Here is a 15,508-nt window from a genome sequence, read left to right as displayed (position 1 = left end):
TAATCATTTGATAACTTGCCCGTTTTCTAAATGTCATGTGGTTTCATTCGTTTGTGTGTGTGTTTTTTGGCTTTCGCTAGATACGCGATGGACAATATGGCTTCTCGCAGCTGATTGGTAAATTCTGCGGCACAGATTTCCCACCGGAAATCACCTCGAAGGAACGGTATCTGTGGCTGCATTTCCATTCGGACGATACCATTGAATACACGGGCTTCAGTGCCGTTTACGAGTTTCTGGATCGCAATCGAGAGTCGCCCAGCACGGACCTAAACTGCACAATCGAAAAGGATGGTTTTGAAGGCTTCATCAACTCAACCGATGTCCCAGCTGACATAAGGGAGCAGGTGATACGCGATAAGATTCCTCTCGATTGCATTTGGCGCATACAAGTCAAGGATAATTGGAAAGTGAGTTGAAAGACAAGCGCACAAAATCTGTGTTACAATATTTACATTTACACCAACTCACTCCACTCTTCGCTTTTCTTGCAGATTTTTTTGAAATTCCTGACCTTTCAGCTAAGCAAACCGAATGACTGTGAGACGAACTTTCTGGATATATTCCCAGAGCAAACAGTGATGCCATTAAGGTAAGAGTTGCAAGTTGAAGCTGAAGCTGAAGAGATATCACAGAGGGTGTTAGACATTGGCTGCTTGCTGGGTGGTGGATGGTGAGCTAGGTGGCGTATACGCAATGTACGGCACGCCACAAACCAATTTCCGCTTCACGAATGCGCCACACAATGTGAAGTCAGCCAAAAAGCAATGTAACGCTATAAAGATCAAAGCATGTACAGCAAAATTTCAATTTATTACCGGCCAAAGTAAATTGTATGCTAACGGAAGTTGCGGCGGCGCCTTTGACTCGCCCAACTTGAATTGTTTTGTGCCACCAACCGAAGCGCCGAACAGCACCCTCTCCCTTTCTCTCTTTGCTACCTTCACCGTAGTCAACCAGCTGAAACCTATGCAGACATCAGCCAGCCACACACACACACACAGCCCACAGCCCATTCACGATTCACGATTCATGCATATCCTAGCCTCTTCCACCTCTCTCTCTCTCTCTGTCCCTTCTACCAATCACTTTTTGAACGCTGCCATTCAACAAATTTCCACTTGTTGCTGCTGTTATACTGTTCTCCCCCATTCCCCCTCTCCAGCCAATGGCAATTGCAATGGCATTCGATTTAAGGCCTGCTTTTTGAAAGGCCAGACTACGGCTTTTGGCTTTTGTGTGCCCCACTGATGGGAATAACGACGACGTCGATGTCGACGACGACGACGACGACGTCAATGACAGCACCACTCAAAGTGATTGACTGTTCTTTCTATGTGGCTGGCGGTCTGTGTATAGCTTGACTCTCTGTCTAGCCAGAGTCGCACATTCTAGGCAGGCTGGCAGTTTGGCATACTCATTGATTTGCTGCTAGTTGCCATTGCCATTGCCAGGGCCATTGCCATTGCCCTTTTGCCAATTGCCATTGCTATTTCCACTGGCTGCGAAGTGGCCATAGCTGTCGCTCTCAAGTGTCCCTTCGATTCCCATTCGAAATCTTTGCCACACAAACACATGCGTGTTTTGCAATGCATGCAAAGCAAGTAAATCGCTTAAACGAGAACGCTTTCAAAACAGTTTGGCAATTAGTTCGCATTAGTTTTGGCTATGGACGTAAATAGATCAATTTAAGATAGTTGAAACAATTCCAATAAAGAGTCGCGTAGATATTATGAAATATATATTTAATATATATATTTCTATATTTTTATTTATTATTAGAACTCACTTTATTTACTCTCCATCGAAATATTAAATTACAGTACAAACATTTGCTTTAAGGCGACCCTCGGTGCGAAATTAAAAAGCATTTCTCTACTCGCTCTTTATTGATTGTATTCTCTTCTTTATTTTCGCTGTTGTCATTTATTTTATCTGTTACACATTTTCCTTTCCATTCACTCTTACTCACCCTCTCTCTCTCACTCTGTTTTTCTTCCACTTCTCTTTGTGTTGTTGCAGAGTGAAAAACTTTTGTGGCTCGGCGGGCGAAAGTATTACAACAGAGTCCAATATTCTGCACATGCGATTTTACGCCGAACAAAGTGCGATTACCTCAACGTTCGCCATTCTATACACAGCGTTTCGGGACCGCGGCTCAGGCAGTAAGTTCCACCCACAATTCAAACTGCTAACAACTTTCAAAAAACAAAAACAAAAGCAAAATATATATGTATATATACATAGTATATAGTGTCCCAACTTTGGAGCACACTGCCACAGTAAAGTACTTTTGCTATGATGTTTTAACCACACACAAATAAACAAGCAAAATAATGAAATTATACGTCTTCGGCTAGCCGAAGTTTCAATACACTCGCCGTCTAAGAATAGAAAGTATTAAAAACAACAAAGATATACAAAAAAAAAATAATTAGAAATTATTTAAGAAATTAAGTTCAAAATATTAAATGGAGAATATAGCTAAAAGGTTTCAATAGTCGATAATGAATAGCTAATAAAAAGTACAAAATATTGAATATTAAATCGATTTTCGAGAATAGAAAATTTTAATAGAAAATCTTATACGAAAAATTCTAAATACAAATATTAAATAGGAAAATATTCATTAAAAGAATTAAACATTAAAAGGAGATAGATAAAACTAGAGTGAAAATAATCAAAAGTATTGAATAGTCAATGTTAAATATAAAATATTCAGAATAAAATGTTAAAATCAATAGTTTAAAGCCATTAAATTTATTAAATGGAAAATTCAAAATATATTATTAATTAATAAATAGTTAAAAGATTTGTGAACGCAATATTAAATACAAAGCAAACAAATTTTGGAATGGTATAATATTAAACATTATCTATTATATTTAATTTGATACGTATTCTTTTAGTATTTAGAAGCAACCGTTTAACTATTAGATATATTTATGATATACTTTTTTAAATGTATTATGTAAAATAGAAAATCTTCAAACGAAAATATTTAATACAAAAATTAAAAGAGTGAGCTCATGAAAGAGAAAATATTATACTACAGATAGAAATATGACTTTTATTTTTTGATTAATTACATTTTGATAAATTGGGTTGATTTTATTTATAAATTTTGCTTTAATCAAAATTCATTTATGAGTAATATTTCCGAGAATTCTACGAAAATGTATGCGTGTGTGATTATGAAGTTTGGTTATTAAGACACTAACTCCTTCAGCGTTGAATGCGTAATGTGAGAAAATAGAGCAACCTCATGACCAAAGTGTTGTTGGTTGTGGCTAATCCTTCAAATTTGCCGCACGTGCGTTACGCGAACTTTTGAAAAAGGCAACGGCAACGGCAACAACAAAGAGCAGCAAGAGAAGGAGCTGCAAACGGAACAAGGACAATGGGCATGGGCGAAATCCAGAGCAATCCAATGTTAAGCTGCCACAATCCGAACTGGCTACACAAACACTAGAGTCCAAGTCCCAAAACTGAAGCCGAAACGGAACCAACGGAGGCGGAGACATTGGCGGCCCCTTTTGTTTTTTTTTTGTTCTGTTTCTTTTTTTGGGAGATGGCTTTTTTGGCAGACTTTCTGCCATTTTCACTCTTGGCCATTTGTAATGGCCTGCGGCGGCGGCAAACATCTTCGACGTCAACACACAACTGTCCATGTTGGTTGTCTCTGCGTTTGCTTTGCGAAAGCTAGCTAAGCGTCTAACTGTGCCTCTGTCTGTCGTGTCTGTCGTGTCTGTCTGTCTGTCTGTTCATCCGGCTAGCTGACTGTCTGCCGACCAGTTTTGCGTGATTGCCGCCTGTTGCCAAAGGCTAAGCACTCTTTTGTCATTCAACGATTGTCCTTTGTTCCTGGGCATTGTTAGCTTCTCTCGCTCTCGCTCTGGCTCGTTCGCAGAACGCGCAACTTCGACTTTGGCACTTTACAGTTTACAGCTATCGTCACATAGACAAAGACTGAGGTTGTACTTTTAGTTGTCACTGTCGCAGGCATTGCAATTATTGTTGCTGGAGGACGATTTATGTTTGAGATTATACGTATTTGTTTTGCTCCAGCTCCAGCTACAGCTTCAGTTACTGCTGTTGATTGCCGTTGTTTTTTTCTGTTTTTCTGTTGGTATTTTTTATTTGATTTAATCTATCCATCTCTGTCTTTATTGTTTATTTTAAACCATGTCTTTTACTCTCAATAGGTTGCGCCAGTGATGAGTACGATTGCGAGGATGCGACCTGCATATCACAGGAACTAATGTGTAATGAGCGGGACAACTGCAAATTTCGCTGGGACGAGGAGAAGTGCAAGGTAAGAGTAAGAGTAAGCGAAAGGATAACGAGTCCTTGAGCATGCCCACACACAGACACACACACACACATTATGTAGGCCAAACAAACGTGCATCTAATTATAGGGCAACGCATGTGCCACACACACACACACATAAGACTCACTATCATTATAAGCCAATGCCCAACACGTTCACACATACAAAGAGAGCCAAAAAGTTGGCCAAAATAAGTTTTGTTGCCAAAGTTTGAGGTTTGTATTTCAGGCGTGCTCAGTCACAGTTTCCTCTGCCCCCTCACGCTCCCCTCCACAGTTTTTTGTTTGTTTATTATTTGTTGTTGGCACAGCAATTGTGTTAGATCATTAGATTTGATAAAGACTTCCAAGCACGATTCTCAGCACTCGCTGGGCCCCAAAAAACTCGTACTTACTTGCTCTGCCATTAAAGTGGACCGCAAATAGTTTTCTATTGCTCTCTGCAAATCGCCAATGTTGGAAAATGCCCCAAAAACTCAACTAATTGTGCTAACTGCACTAAATAAAGAATAGACACACAAAAAAAGGCAAACTAAAAAGAAACAAACGCAACCGCATGTTGCTACTTTACGACATCCTTAAAGAACCCTTCACTTCAACTTAAGAAAGGATTTTAACTATCAAATCCACTCGAAAACTGTGCTTAACTTAACTCTTAACCCTCATATAAGTTTTGCATGTGCTTTAGCTTAGACTGACAGTTTAAATAGCCTGTAAATTTATTTATATTCTATAAAATATATAATTTTAATTAAATGAAATTTAAAAAAATATATATACTTAGAGAAAAACAAATATAAATGACAGTAATTAATCAAATTCTATTCAGAAAAACGAAGCTACCTTTTGGCAGCTTTTATAGGGTATCGAAATGGACACATCAGTGAAATAAATCTTTGCATAAAACGTAGATTTTATGACTCTTGAAATTTGTTTTAAATGAGCATTCCAAGGGAATTTAGTAAAATAAAAAAATAAATTACAACTTGTCTAAGGCAGCCAGGCAAATTGTTATGTTAAATGCAAAGTTTTTTATGGCGATCTGATAAATCAAGAGAACATAAATGTGCTTTGGCTTTGCTGTAATGAGAATCCTAAAAAAAATTACTGAATACAACTTTAAGCTTCAGCTGACAATTCACAGAAAAACGCTCATTAATCACCGGACTAAATACATATATAGAATTTTTCAATTCATATATGTATATAAGGGAACAATAAAGTAGAAAATTAGATGATTTTGCTATGGAATGAAAATTGTAGGTAATGGAGCGATTAAACGCTTTTGATTTGGAGTGGGCATCATCGATAATATTTTGATTGAATTACAAAATAATTCAAATGTTTTTGGGGGAGCGCCCATTCATTTCATAATTAGCCCAATGGGTCAATCATAAGCTCAATCATGTGCGTACACAAATTATGTTTATTTAATTAGTTCGCATTAAAATTTTGCGCTGAATCATTTGTTAATTGCGTGCATCGAATTTTGTTTTCGAAATTGGCCACTAACAAGCAACAACAACAACAAGAACAACAACACAAAAGCCAGCCATTCATCCATTTTATTAGCTAATCCTCAAATTTTAATGTGCTGCCGTAAATGAGCTCTCGTAGCATATTTAACAACTTTTACCTAATTTGTAAAGCATAAATGTTATTTTTAGTAGCTTACTCGCAATCACATTCGCATTCACATTCCCATTCGCAATTTCAACAATCAACAAACGAGCAAAGTACGTGAATGACCTAACAATGAGTTTTAATAAGCTTAAAGACATCTTCGCATTTCCACTCACTTCAGCTTCTTAAGAAATCTTTAAAATGCGCAAAGCTGATTTCGATTTATTTTTGGAGCGCACAATTTAATGCTACCATATTCAAGCTACTTTATTTGACAGTAATTAAGCTTATTTTATTTTCAGCATTGCTTTGATCATTAACAATCAACTTATCGGTTGAAAACATGTTTTCAATATTCAAAAATATATTTAAATTGCAGTTTGCTTTTGAAAGACTAAATTGCATTTAATTCCAATTAACTTTTAAAGTCTTTTAATTTCATTTACGATGGTGTGAAAACTATTGCACATCTGGCTATGTTAAGAACTTAAGAAACTTTCAACAGATATGGTATATTTTGAATGTAAAAGTATATTGATACACCAAATATGGCATTCGGTATATGTTAGTATTTGCCCAGAATAATATTTGGTATATTTTCAGAATAATAGCACACTCGATTGTAGCTTTCATACTAGTTTTATACATATTTAAAGTAATGCGTATACTTAATATATACATATGTAATATAATAATTCGAGTGTACTGGACTGTGTGATACCCGCTATTCATTTTCAGTATTACCATATTCTACAAATATACCAAAGATATTATTATACTAAGATATACCGAAGGCTATATTTGGTATATCAAAATTGTACTACAATCAAAATATACCACAGAGTAGAAAATATATCAGGTTGTTCATTGTTTTGTAGAGCTTCTTTACTTCGTGAATATCAATAATAGAAACTTCCAATTAAAAGGCATTTCTTTAAGGCATCGCGAGTCAGAAGATTCACACAATTCTTGCTTTAATATTTAGTACACTCTTGAGAACTATATATAAAAGTGATACTAATTACTGGCATTTAAATTTCTAATTCATTCACAGACTGAAACGAATGGACAGTCGGAGCACGTGGTCATCATTATCATTGTGTTTGGCCTGATACTCGGCGGCATGGTAATCACATTCATTGTGAACTGCATTCGAAAGATAATACGTGATCAGAAGATAATACGCGTAAGTATCGTAAAGAAATGAAAATGCTTGATTGTAATATAGGCAACATGTGTGCGCGCCTCTCTCTCCCTCCACCCCCGCTCGCTCGCTCGCTCGCTCGCTCACCCGTCCCCCCGCTCACCCCAGCTAAATAATCTCTCATCTCTCAGACTGTGCCTTAGCCTTAGTAATAGCCATCATATATAGATATAGGCTACCATATATATCTATATGTATGTATGTATATGTAGCTATAGCTATATAATCCTACTCGTATTTGCCTTGCTCTCACAACTCTGACACTGACACTGACACTACGTGTGTGTGTGTGTGCTCACGCTCTCAATATTATGCTCGTGCTGTGCTGCTTCCGCTTGCATCCCCCCACATCCCACTCCCCACCTTTCCCCTTAAATACACTCTTTTCCTTACTATGTGTGTGTCTCCCTCTCTCTCCCTCACTCTCTATTTCGGTCTGTCTGGTAGAGCCTGCAGTCTACTATACGATTAAATTGCATTCAACGACTATCTGGCATTTCTTTTGTAATACATTCATGCACACAAACGCACACACACACACACACACACGTACATAGGCAGCACACAAAAGCAAGCAGCAAAATTTAATGTATGTAATTATAAAACAAAAACAACAAAAAAAATGTTTAGTTATTCCAGCTGAATAGATATGCAAAATGTAGCCAAACATGTAACCAAATCCTGCTGCTTTCACTCTGTCTCTTTCACTCTATCACTCTATCTTTCTCTCTCTCTCTCTCTTTCACTCTTCATTTCGCCATTATCTTCGTGTGTGTGTGTGTGGGTGTTTGTGTGAAACGTAATGAGCGCACGAAAGTATGCTATGATTTTTGTGGGTTGCCTTTTGTTTTTGCGTGCAGCTGACTCAAAATTGCCCCAAATTCGAAATTAGCAATATAAAAACAGCCAACGAACGAACGAACGAACGAATTCGATTATGCAGATATCCTGTAAACAGACTAGTCAATAATAATCAATAAACGCGCGGAACAACAAGTGCAACAACATAAGCAAAAAAGCGCAACCAAATTTCGTTGTTTTTCCACACTTTGTTAACTACTTAGTTAACCTCTTTGATAAGGCTGCGCATTTACAGGGTATAATGAGCTTTAATTGCAAACATTAAGTAGCGATATTACGAGTACTTTGAAGCAGCCAACAAGCATTAACATGGCCATCAACTTGAATTCATTTGGCTTAAACGAATCCATAGCAATGCCAGACAATTTTCTTTTTCGCCGATTACCTTTTGATGTGTGTGTGTATGTGTGTGTGCCTAAACTTTTCTTTGATATGAACTGACGCAGCGTTCGTGCGAACGCATTTCATTAGTGTACATAATTTCCACAACATTTTCATTGCAATTTTTATGCTTACTTTACTTTGATTTACAGCCAAGTTTGTGTTGCGTTTTTCGGCTGAAAAACGAAGCTGTTGATCTTTGCTCATTAATTTACATGAATTCAGGGAAAAGACGTGTGTGCAAAAGTTGTACTTTGACTTTATTTTAAAGCAGAAAAACCGAAGCAAGTGCCTTCAACTCGAATGCTGGACACGACTTATTTTCATGGCTCATCGCACATCAATTGTGCTTGAGAAACTGAGAGGCAGACTGCGATGGCATTGGCAATGGCCATTGACAGCTCTTCATGCGCACACACACGCACACTTGCAGACGTTGCGTATACGCAATGTATGCGTGACACATCTAGTGGACACATTACTTTGCCATCTCTCAACTCTCAACTCTCCACAGTTCCACAGTTCGTTGTCGTACTATGAGTACTTGAGCCAGCGGCTTAACGGCTGGCTGACCAAAACGCTGCTTCAATTTGTCTGCACTGTCAATATTACTTATACGCCACGTGACCGGCAAAATAGTTGAATGAATGATAGCATCTGCTTGACCTTGACTCTACACTCTCTCTCATGGCATGGGAATCAAATGCTCTAGATTGTAATTACAATTTATGATGGCACTGAGCATAAGGAATCAACAGCAACGTTCGCTGTCTTTTGGTTTTCCTCTTCGTGGTTTGTTTTTGGCACTTCTCGAGAACTCTTTGGGGAACGTTGTCCACTGGCCGCGTGGCGTGCAACGGCATGTTTGCTATCTGGGGCAACATTTCATTAGCTGTCGATTTCAATACAACTCGCCCGATGTCGTCTCGCTCAGGCTCTCGCTCTCGGTCTCTCGCCCGCATGACATGGCAAACCATTTTATTGTCATGGCATTGCCATCGTCAGCCGTCGCCGTCGTCGTCGGCGTCCAGTGGTTCCCTAGGGCATTACTTGCTGAGCCAGCTCACAGCAAAGGGAGTAGGAAAGAGACAGGGACAGAGAACGCAGTGAAAGCGAGTGAAAGATTGCGTTTGACTTTGACTTTTGGAATATTGACGAGCGACGTCGAAGCAAAAGCTGAAGCTGAAGCTGAAGCTGATGGTGAAACCGAAACAGAGACTCGAGCTTAAATTGAATATCATTGTGACGCCAGCAGCTCATGGCCAAAAATACACTACATCTGCTTCGCAGCAAGTTAATTAAGTGTGTGCCCTGATGTGTGTGTGTGTGTGTGTGTGTGTGTGTTGGGTCTGGTTGTTGGGCGTTGCCAACACTTGGCCATATTTATAGAGCGCGCAACCAGCTGCGCAGATGGCGGCAGACCGCTTGATTAAACACACGCCTCCCAGCTTGGATTTGTGTGCTTTGCTGTTTTCTATTTGCTTTTAGCAAAACAAGCCACGGCAAAGTGGGGAAAACGGATGAAAGAAATGCCAGAGCAGCATCAGCAGCACCTTTTTGGCCAATTTCATCTAACAAATTTCATTTGAGTTGACTAAGTTTGTCACACGCTTCATCAATGCTATGTATACGTCGAGTGTGTTATGCGCTCCTCTGTCTCTGTGTGTCTATCTCTGTGTGTGTGTGTGTGTGTGTCTATTTTACATTTCGAAATGTCACACGCCATTAGAATTACCAGACTGCCAACAGCAGACGACACCTACGACACCCAAAAGGATGCCAAGCGCAATCCAATGCGTTGCGTTGCGATGCGTTGCGTTGCCTTGCGTCCTTGCCACGCTGTGTCTATTAAATTCCTTGACTGCCGACTACATAAAGCGACAACGCAGCCAAAGACAAGACAACACAACACAACCAACACAACTGAGCAACAACAACAGCAACAGCAAAGTCAAAGACACGCAGACAATGGCGACAACGCAATATTATTTTACATACGTATGTATATGTGGAGCAGCTTCTCCTTCTGCAACTTCCACCGCCCCATGAAACAATGCTGCTGCCACTTCAAATTGCACTTCAGTGGCAGCACTTGTGCCACATTGCAAGGCATAAGAGTTTCATCAATGCTACAGCTACACAAATTAGTGATTAATTAGCATGCGCTAACATTGCGAATTCATAAGCAACAATAAGCATACCCTGTAAAGCAAAATGAGATAATTACAATACACGTTGTAAAGAGAAAACTGAAAAGTGATTATGCAAACACTTGTAAGAAAACCAGAGTGGAGTGTGCTTGACTGTGAGATACCCACTATCAATAAGAGCCAAACAGTGCGGTAAAAAATACATATGAATACTTTTTGGAGTCAGAGATGCTTCTTTCTGCCTGTAACATAAATTTCCTGCAATCACAAAATTAGCAGTTGTAGTGAGAAATACAGATTAACTTATCGAATTGAGCCGAAGACCTTTACAGCCAGTGCTTTAGAAATAATTACAATGAATTTTAATTATTACTAACCTTTTTAAGTAAATAAATAACTTATCAAATTATAAATATTACTAACATAAAACACAATCTTTCAGGCTTGAGGCAATTTTGTAGACTTTCAAATCGAATGTAATCATTAATAAATGCAATTTATTATCAGTTATTTTAATATTTTCCCAATACACATATTGTTGATATCTGATTTCTGAGTATTTGAGTACTCCACTCTCACTTAATTTGAATACCTCTATGGCGGCCGAAGGGCTTTTATCAGCGCACACGCAACACACATAGCAATCATGGAAGGTTAACGCATTGCATTGTGCTAATAAATCTGTTTTGATTAGCTAGCGACCAATTCAATTAGGGCAGCACAAAACAATAATGCGTAATACAAACACTCAGCAATCACACACACACACACATAGAGAAGCTATTGTACTATAGTATTCCACATCGATCTATTATCTGTAATAGTGTAACACTTAAAGGCCATTCAGCGTTTACAAAATTAACTGTCTAACAAAATGAAACGACTTTTGACTTCTGACTTTTGGCGCATGAAAGGCATAAAAATAAATGCGAAAAACGAAATGAAATAGAGCCAAGCAAAAAGCTAAAGAGCAAAAACAAAAAAAAACCATAGTAATAACTATCTATCGAAAGTTATGATAATCACAGAGGCGGCAACCACTTAAAACTTGTCCGAGAAAAAAATAGGAAAAAATTGAGCGGTTTTTTTTTGTTGTTTGTGTCGATTGTGAAAATTTTATGGAATTGCAGCAACTCATCGAATAGAATTGAATTTGCACAGCACAGTGTGTGCTGGCAGTATGCAGACACAGTGTGTAATTAAGAATATTTGGGCGATTGCATTTAATTGCACAATTAAATGGCAATCAGCGGACAAGTTTCCGGATCACTCGTTAATCGCTCATCAGTAATCTGTGTAATCTGTAATCAATAATCGGTAATCGTAAATCGTAAATCGGTAATCGTTAAGCGTTAAACGACGCAGTGAATTATAAACTTATGATTAAATCAACGCGCCGCAAAGCAAAGAAAAAACTTGAATAACCCGGCGTATACTTAATGCCAAAGTTTAGAACACAATTTTAAACGGCTTTCTTTTCGGTTTTTTTTTTGTGGGTGGGTGGGTGCTTGCTATCGATGCCGAATTGTAAAACAGCCGCTGACTATGCACGTCGAATGGTTCAATAAACACACACTGACATTCCCCTCGCTTCTGTTCCTTCTCCTCCTTCTTTTCCACTCCGTATGCTTAGCACACGTGCCTCCTTTTGAGGCTGCTTTAAGTGGGTCAGGGGAAAAGGTGGCAATCTGATTATCGCCTCAAGTGTTTGGCACAGCTTCAAGAGGTGTGTGTGTGTGTGTGTGTTGGGTGTGTGTTTGGATAGATGGGATAACTGTGCGTGCCGCTTCACCTTTCTCTCCTTTTATTTTTTTTTTCTTGGAGTCAAACTGTTTTCTGGGACGTGGGAAAATTATGCCATCAGAAAAATGATAAAAGTCGACAGACTCGAGGGGATTTTTTTTGTGTTTTTTTTGGAGGAGGCTGCGAGATTGAAAAGTAAAAACTGTGGCAGTCTTTTTATTGCCGGTCGCATTTATGAAACTGCATCAAATAAATTTGCACAAAGCGCACATCGAATCAAATCAATTCAACGTCAGCGGATTTGATAAAAATCATTCAGCAGCAGTTTCGATCGATTGACGATTCCACGATGCCACGATTCACGATGTGCGATGCGCGATTCACGATGCTTGATGCTTGGATAAGCCGATAGCTTAGGGAGGTTTTTCATTCCTGACCCCCCAACACACACACACTCTGCATATGTGTGTTTGTGAGTTTGGTATCTGGCCGAGAGCCGCAAGGAAATTGCTTTGCGGCAACGCCATCGTTGGCCACTTTAATATGCCGTTATGCCAACTAAATGGCGGCAAAAACAATGCAAAAAAACAAAAATGTAAAATAAAACAAACCACCAAACCGGTTGAAGAAAATATAAAAAAAAACCCGAAGGGAAAGAAAACCCTCGACTCGAAATCGAAGCGTGGCAGGAAAACAATAGAAAAATCAGAGAGAAGAAAACGAAATATTCGTAGCAAAAGATAAAGGATAAAATATTCATACATACACTCGTGTTTTCTCAATGTCTAATAAAATAAATGTATGTATTTTTCCATATGTGTATGTTGCCACCGTTGCATGCAACGGCCGCGGCCGTTGTCCGTTGTCCGTTCGCTTGCCCCGTTCTCATATGCTACGTTATAGTAGAAGTATTTTATGCTTTTAGCATCTAGATTTGAGCATGTACTTGCAGATAAAAAATATATAGTAGCAATATACGTATGTGTGTGTATGTGTGTGTATGTGTGGTTGCCACACATACTTCCCACATGCCACGCAATTTTGGCAGCGAGAGTCGCTCCAAGCGACTGCCAAAAAAATGAAACACAGTGCAGATCTTTGCAACTTTGGCAGGCAGGCGGGTATTTTTCTAGTTTTCCTTATTTTCTAGTTTTCTATTTTTGTGGCGAGCCACAAAAAGGTTGAGCAGAGATGCGAAGTGCCTGCCACATTCCACAGTTGACATTGCAAACGTGTTAACTGCTTTGCTCTTCCTGACCAATTCTTTTCCACTCCAGACGCCACGCCCTGACTGACGACTCTCCATTTCATTTTGGCCAAGATTTGTTTCCTTTATGCAAAGATGGTGGAATAGATTTTATACCTCCAGAAATCAATTGAATACCATTCAACAGTCTAGTGCACATTACATATTCGAAAAGCAGTTCGTAAGTTTCAAAAATTGCAATCCACATAAGTTACCTTGAGAAATGTTGAAATTCGTTCAAAAATATTACGATTTTGTTCATTTAACTTTGAAAATATTCCATGTGCCAATTGCCTTCTAAACTTCAGCTTAAGATCTTAAAAATCCTCACAAAGAATTACTTAAAATAACTTCTGAAATCTACAAATGATTAAATTAAATTTAATTCAACATTCTATGAGTTATTAAATTGCCAATAAAACGTTAGCTCATGAGTCATTGAAATATTTTGAAAATATTTTGCTGAGCAACTTTTTTAGTCTAATAAGCTTTCAATAAATGAATTTATGACATAGTTAAGTTAACATTTTAAACATTTAATGTTCTAAAGTGTAGTCAACTCTTTATCACAAACATGAAAATCGTTTAAGTTTTATTAAATACATTTATAGTAGACTTCATTAAGCTTCTTAAGTAATCGAAGTGCTAATAATTTGTAGATCAAATTTGAAGTGCAAGTTTATGAAATCTTCAAAATTTTGAGGTTGAATACTTTACATTTTGTCAAATGATTTTAGAACATCGTTTATTAAACATTTAAAAAAGAACAGTAAAAATCTTTCCAAATTTAATGCAGAATAGTTTTCATCACTTTCATTGCAAAAGTATAAATTAGAATCTTTCTGGACATGGATTAGGAGATAGCTTACTAGAAGATAATACTTTTTAACTACAAATAGCTTACCATAGTGGAAGAAGGTAATGCTTTTACGCTGAGCATGAAACGCACCTCTGTCTCTCTCTCTATCTATAGTATCTCTTCCTGTGTGAAGTGTGCTCTATTGGCCTGGCCATAACTGCATCCAATTTGGTAACAACCGCAATGCATATTTGAACTACCAATGCACACAGACACAGACACAGACACAGGCAGAGAGACACGCAAGCAATTTAGCCTTGAGTGATATTTTAGTGTTGGCTGCTTGCAACGGCAGCCAGCAGAAGCTGCTGATGTGGCCAACGATAACGTTAACGGCAACGGCAACGGCAACGGCAACAGCAACGGCAAGAGGCAAGAAGCAATGGGGAGCAACATAGTTCCCTCCGCTCTCTGCTCTTTACTCTGTCTCCAGTCTGGCAGCATCTCATTGTGGTGGCATTTCGTGTCTTGGCGGCCGCCTGCGAGATAAACAGCTTAGGAGTAAAACGCGACACATATGCGTGCCACAAAAGCCAGCTAAGAACGGGAAGGAGGAGATAGTTTGATAGTTTTATTATTTTAGCAATTTTGTTGTCACTGCGCCGCCATCTGACAAATGCATTTTAGCTTAATTTGATAGCGCTTGCTCTCGCTCTCGCTCTAGCTCTTGCCTCTCTCAATTGTTGTCGTTGTAGCCAAGCAGCATTTCATATTTCATATAAATTAAGTAATACTTGACGAGAGAGCTAGGAAGTGGGCGAGGCAGCCACTGGACACTTGAAGCCCAGCCGAGCACTGTCATGACGCATGGCAGCGTAATGGAAAAACTGCCATTTCCGCCAAAGAGAAGCAGCAGAAGCAGCTCATCCGCGTTGAGAGCTGTTTGCTCAATTGGGGAGCTTTTGGTTTCGTTCCCACTGGGGAGAAGTGTATCTGAGAAGCGGCTGCTAACATACAAGGCATACAAGACACGCTAACCTCTCTCTCTCCTACTCTCATGGCTTGTCATGCATTTGGGAGTGCAATATTTTATTAGAAACTGAATTCGCACACAGACATTGCGAGTGTGGAGGCGTATGGGGCGTGGTCCGTTCATGGACATTGGCTTA

At 38.8% G+C, this 15,508-nt stretch overlaps 1 protein-coding gene across 5 annotated transcripts in view; it reads left to right on the top strand.

Annotated features, from left to right (window-relative positions):
• Positions 1 to 15,508, top strand: part of LOC132797131 (neuropilin and tolloid-like protein 2) — a 107,525-nt gene that overhangs the window by 70,988 nt on the left and 21,029 nt on the right. For all 5 annotated transcript variants that reach the window (XR_009633626.1, XR_009633625.1, XM_060808655.1 and 2 more), the window contains exons 6-10: positions 81 to 410; positions 495 to 592; positions 2,023 to 2,165; positions 4,206 to 4,315; positions 7,010 to 7,141. Coding sequence is in view for 3 of the 5 variants with exons in the window: in XM_060808655.1 (XP_060664638.1) it covers positions 81 to 410; positions 495 to 592; positions 2,023 to 2,165; positions 4,206 to 4,315; positions 7,010 to 7,141 (813 nt within the window). In the remaining 2 variants the exon portion in view is untranslated. The remainder of the gene's footprint in view (positions 1 to 80; positions 411 to 494; positions 593 to 2,022; positions 2,166 to 4,205; positions 4,316 to 7,009; positions 7,142 to 15,508) is intronic.

This window comes from Drosophila nasuta, chromosome X (genome assembly GCF_023558535.2).
Source record: "Drosophila nasuta strain 15112-1781.00 chromosome X, ASM2355853v1, whole genome shotgun sequence".
Lineage (NCBI taxonomy): Eukaryota > Metazoa > Arthropoda > Insecta > Diptera > Drosophilidae > Drosophila > Drosophila nasuta.
Note: the sequence above shows the minus strand (reverse complement) of the source record. Positions and strands in the feature narration are given on the sequence as shown.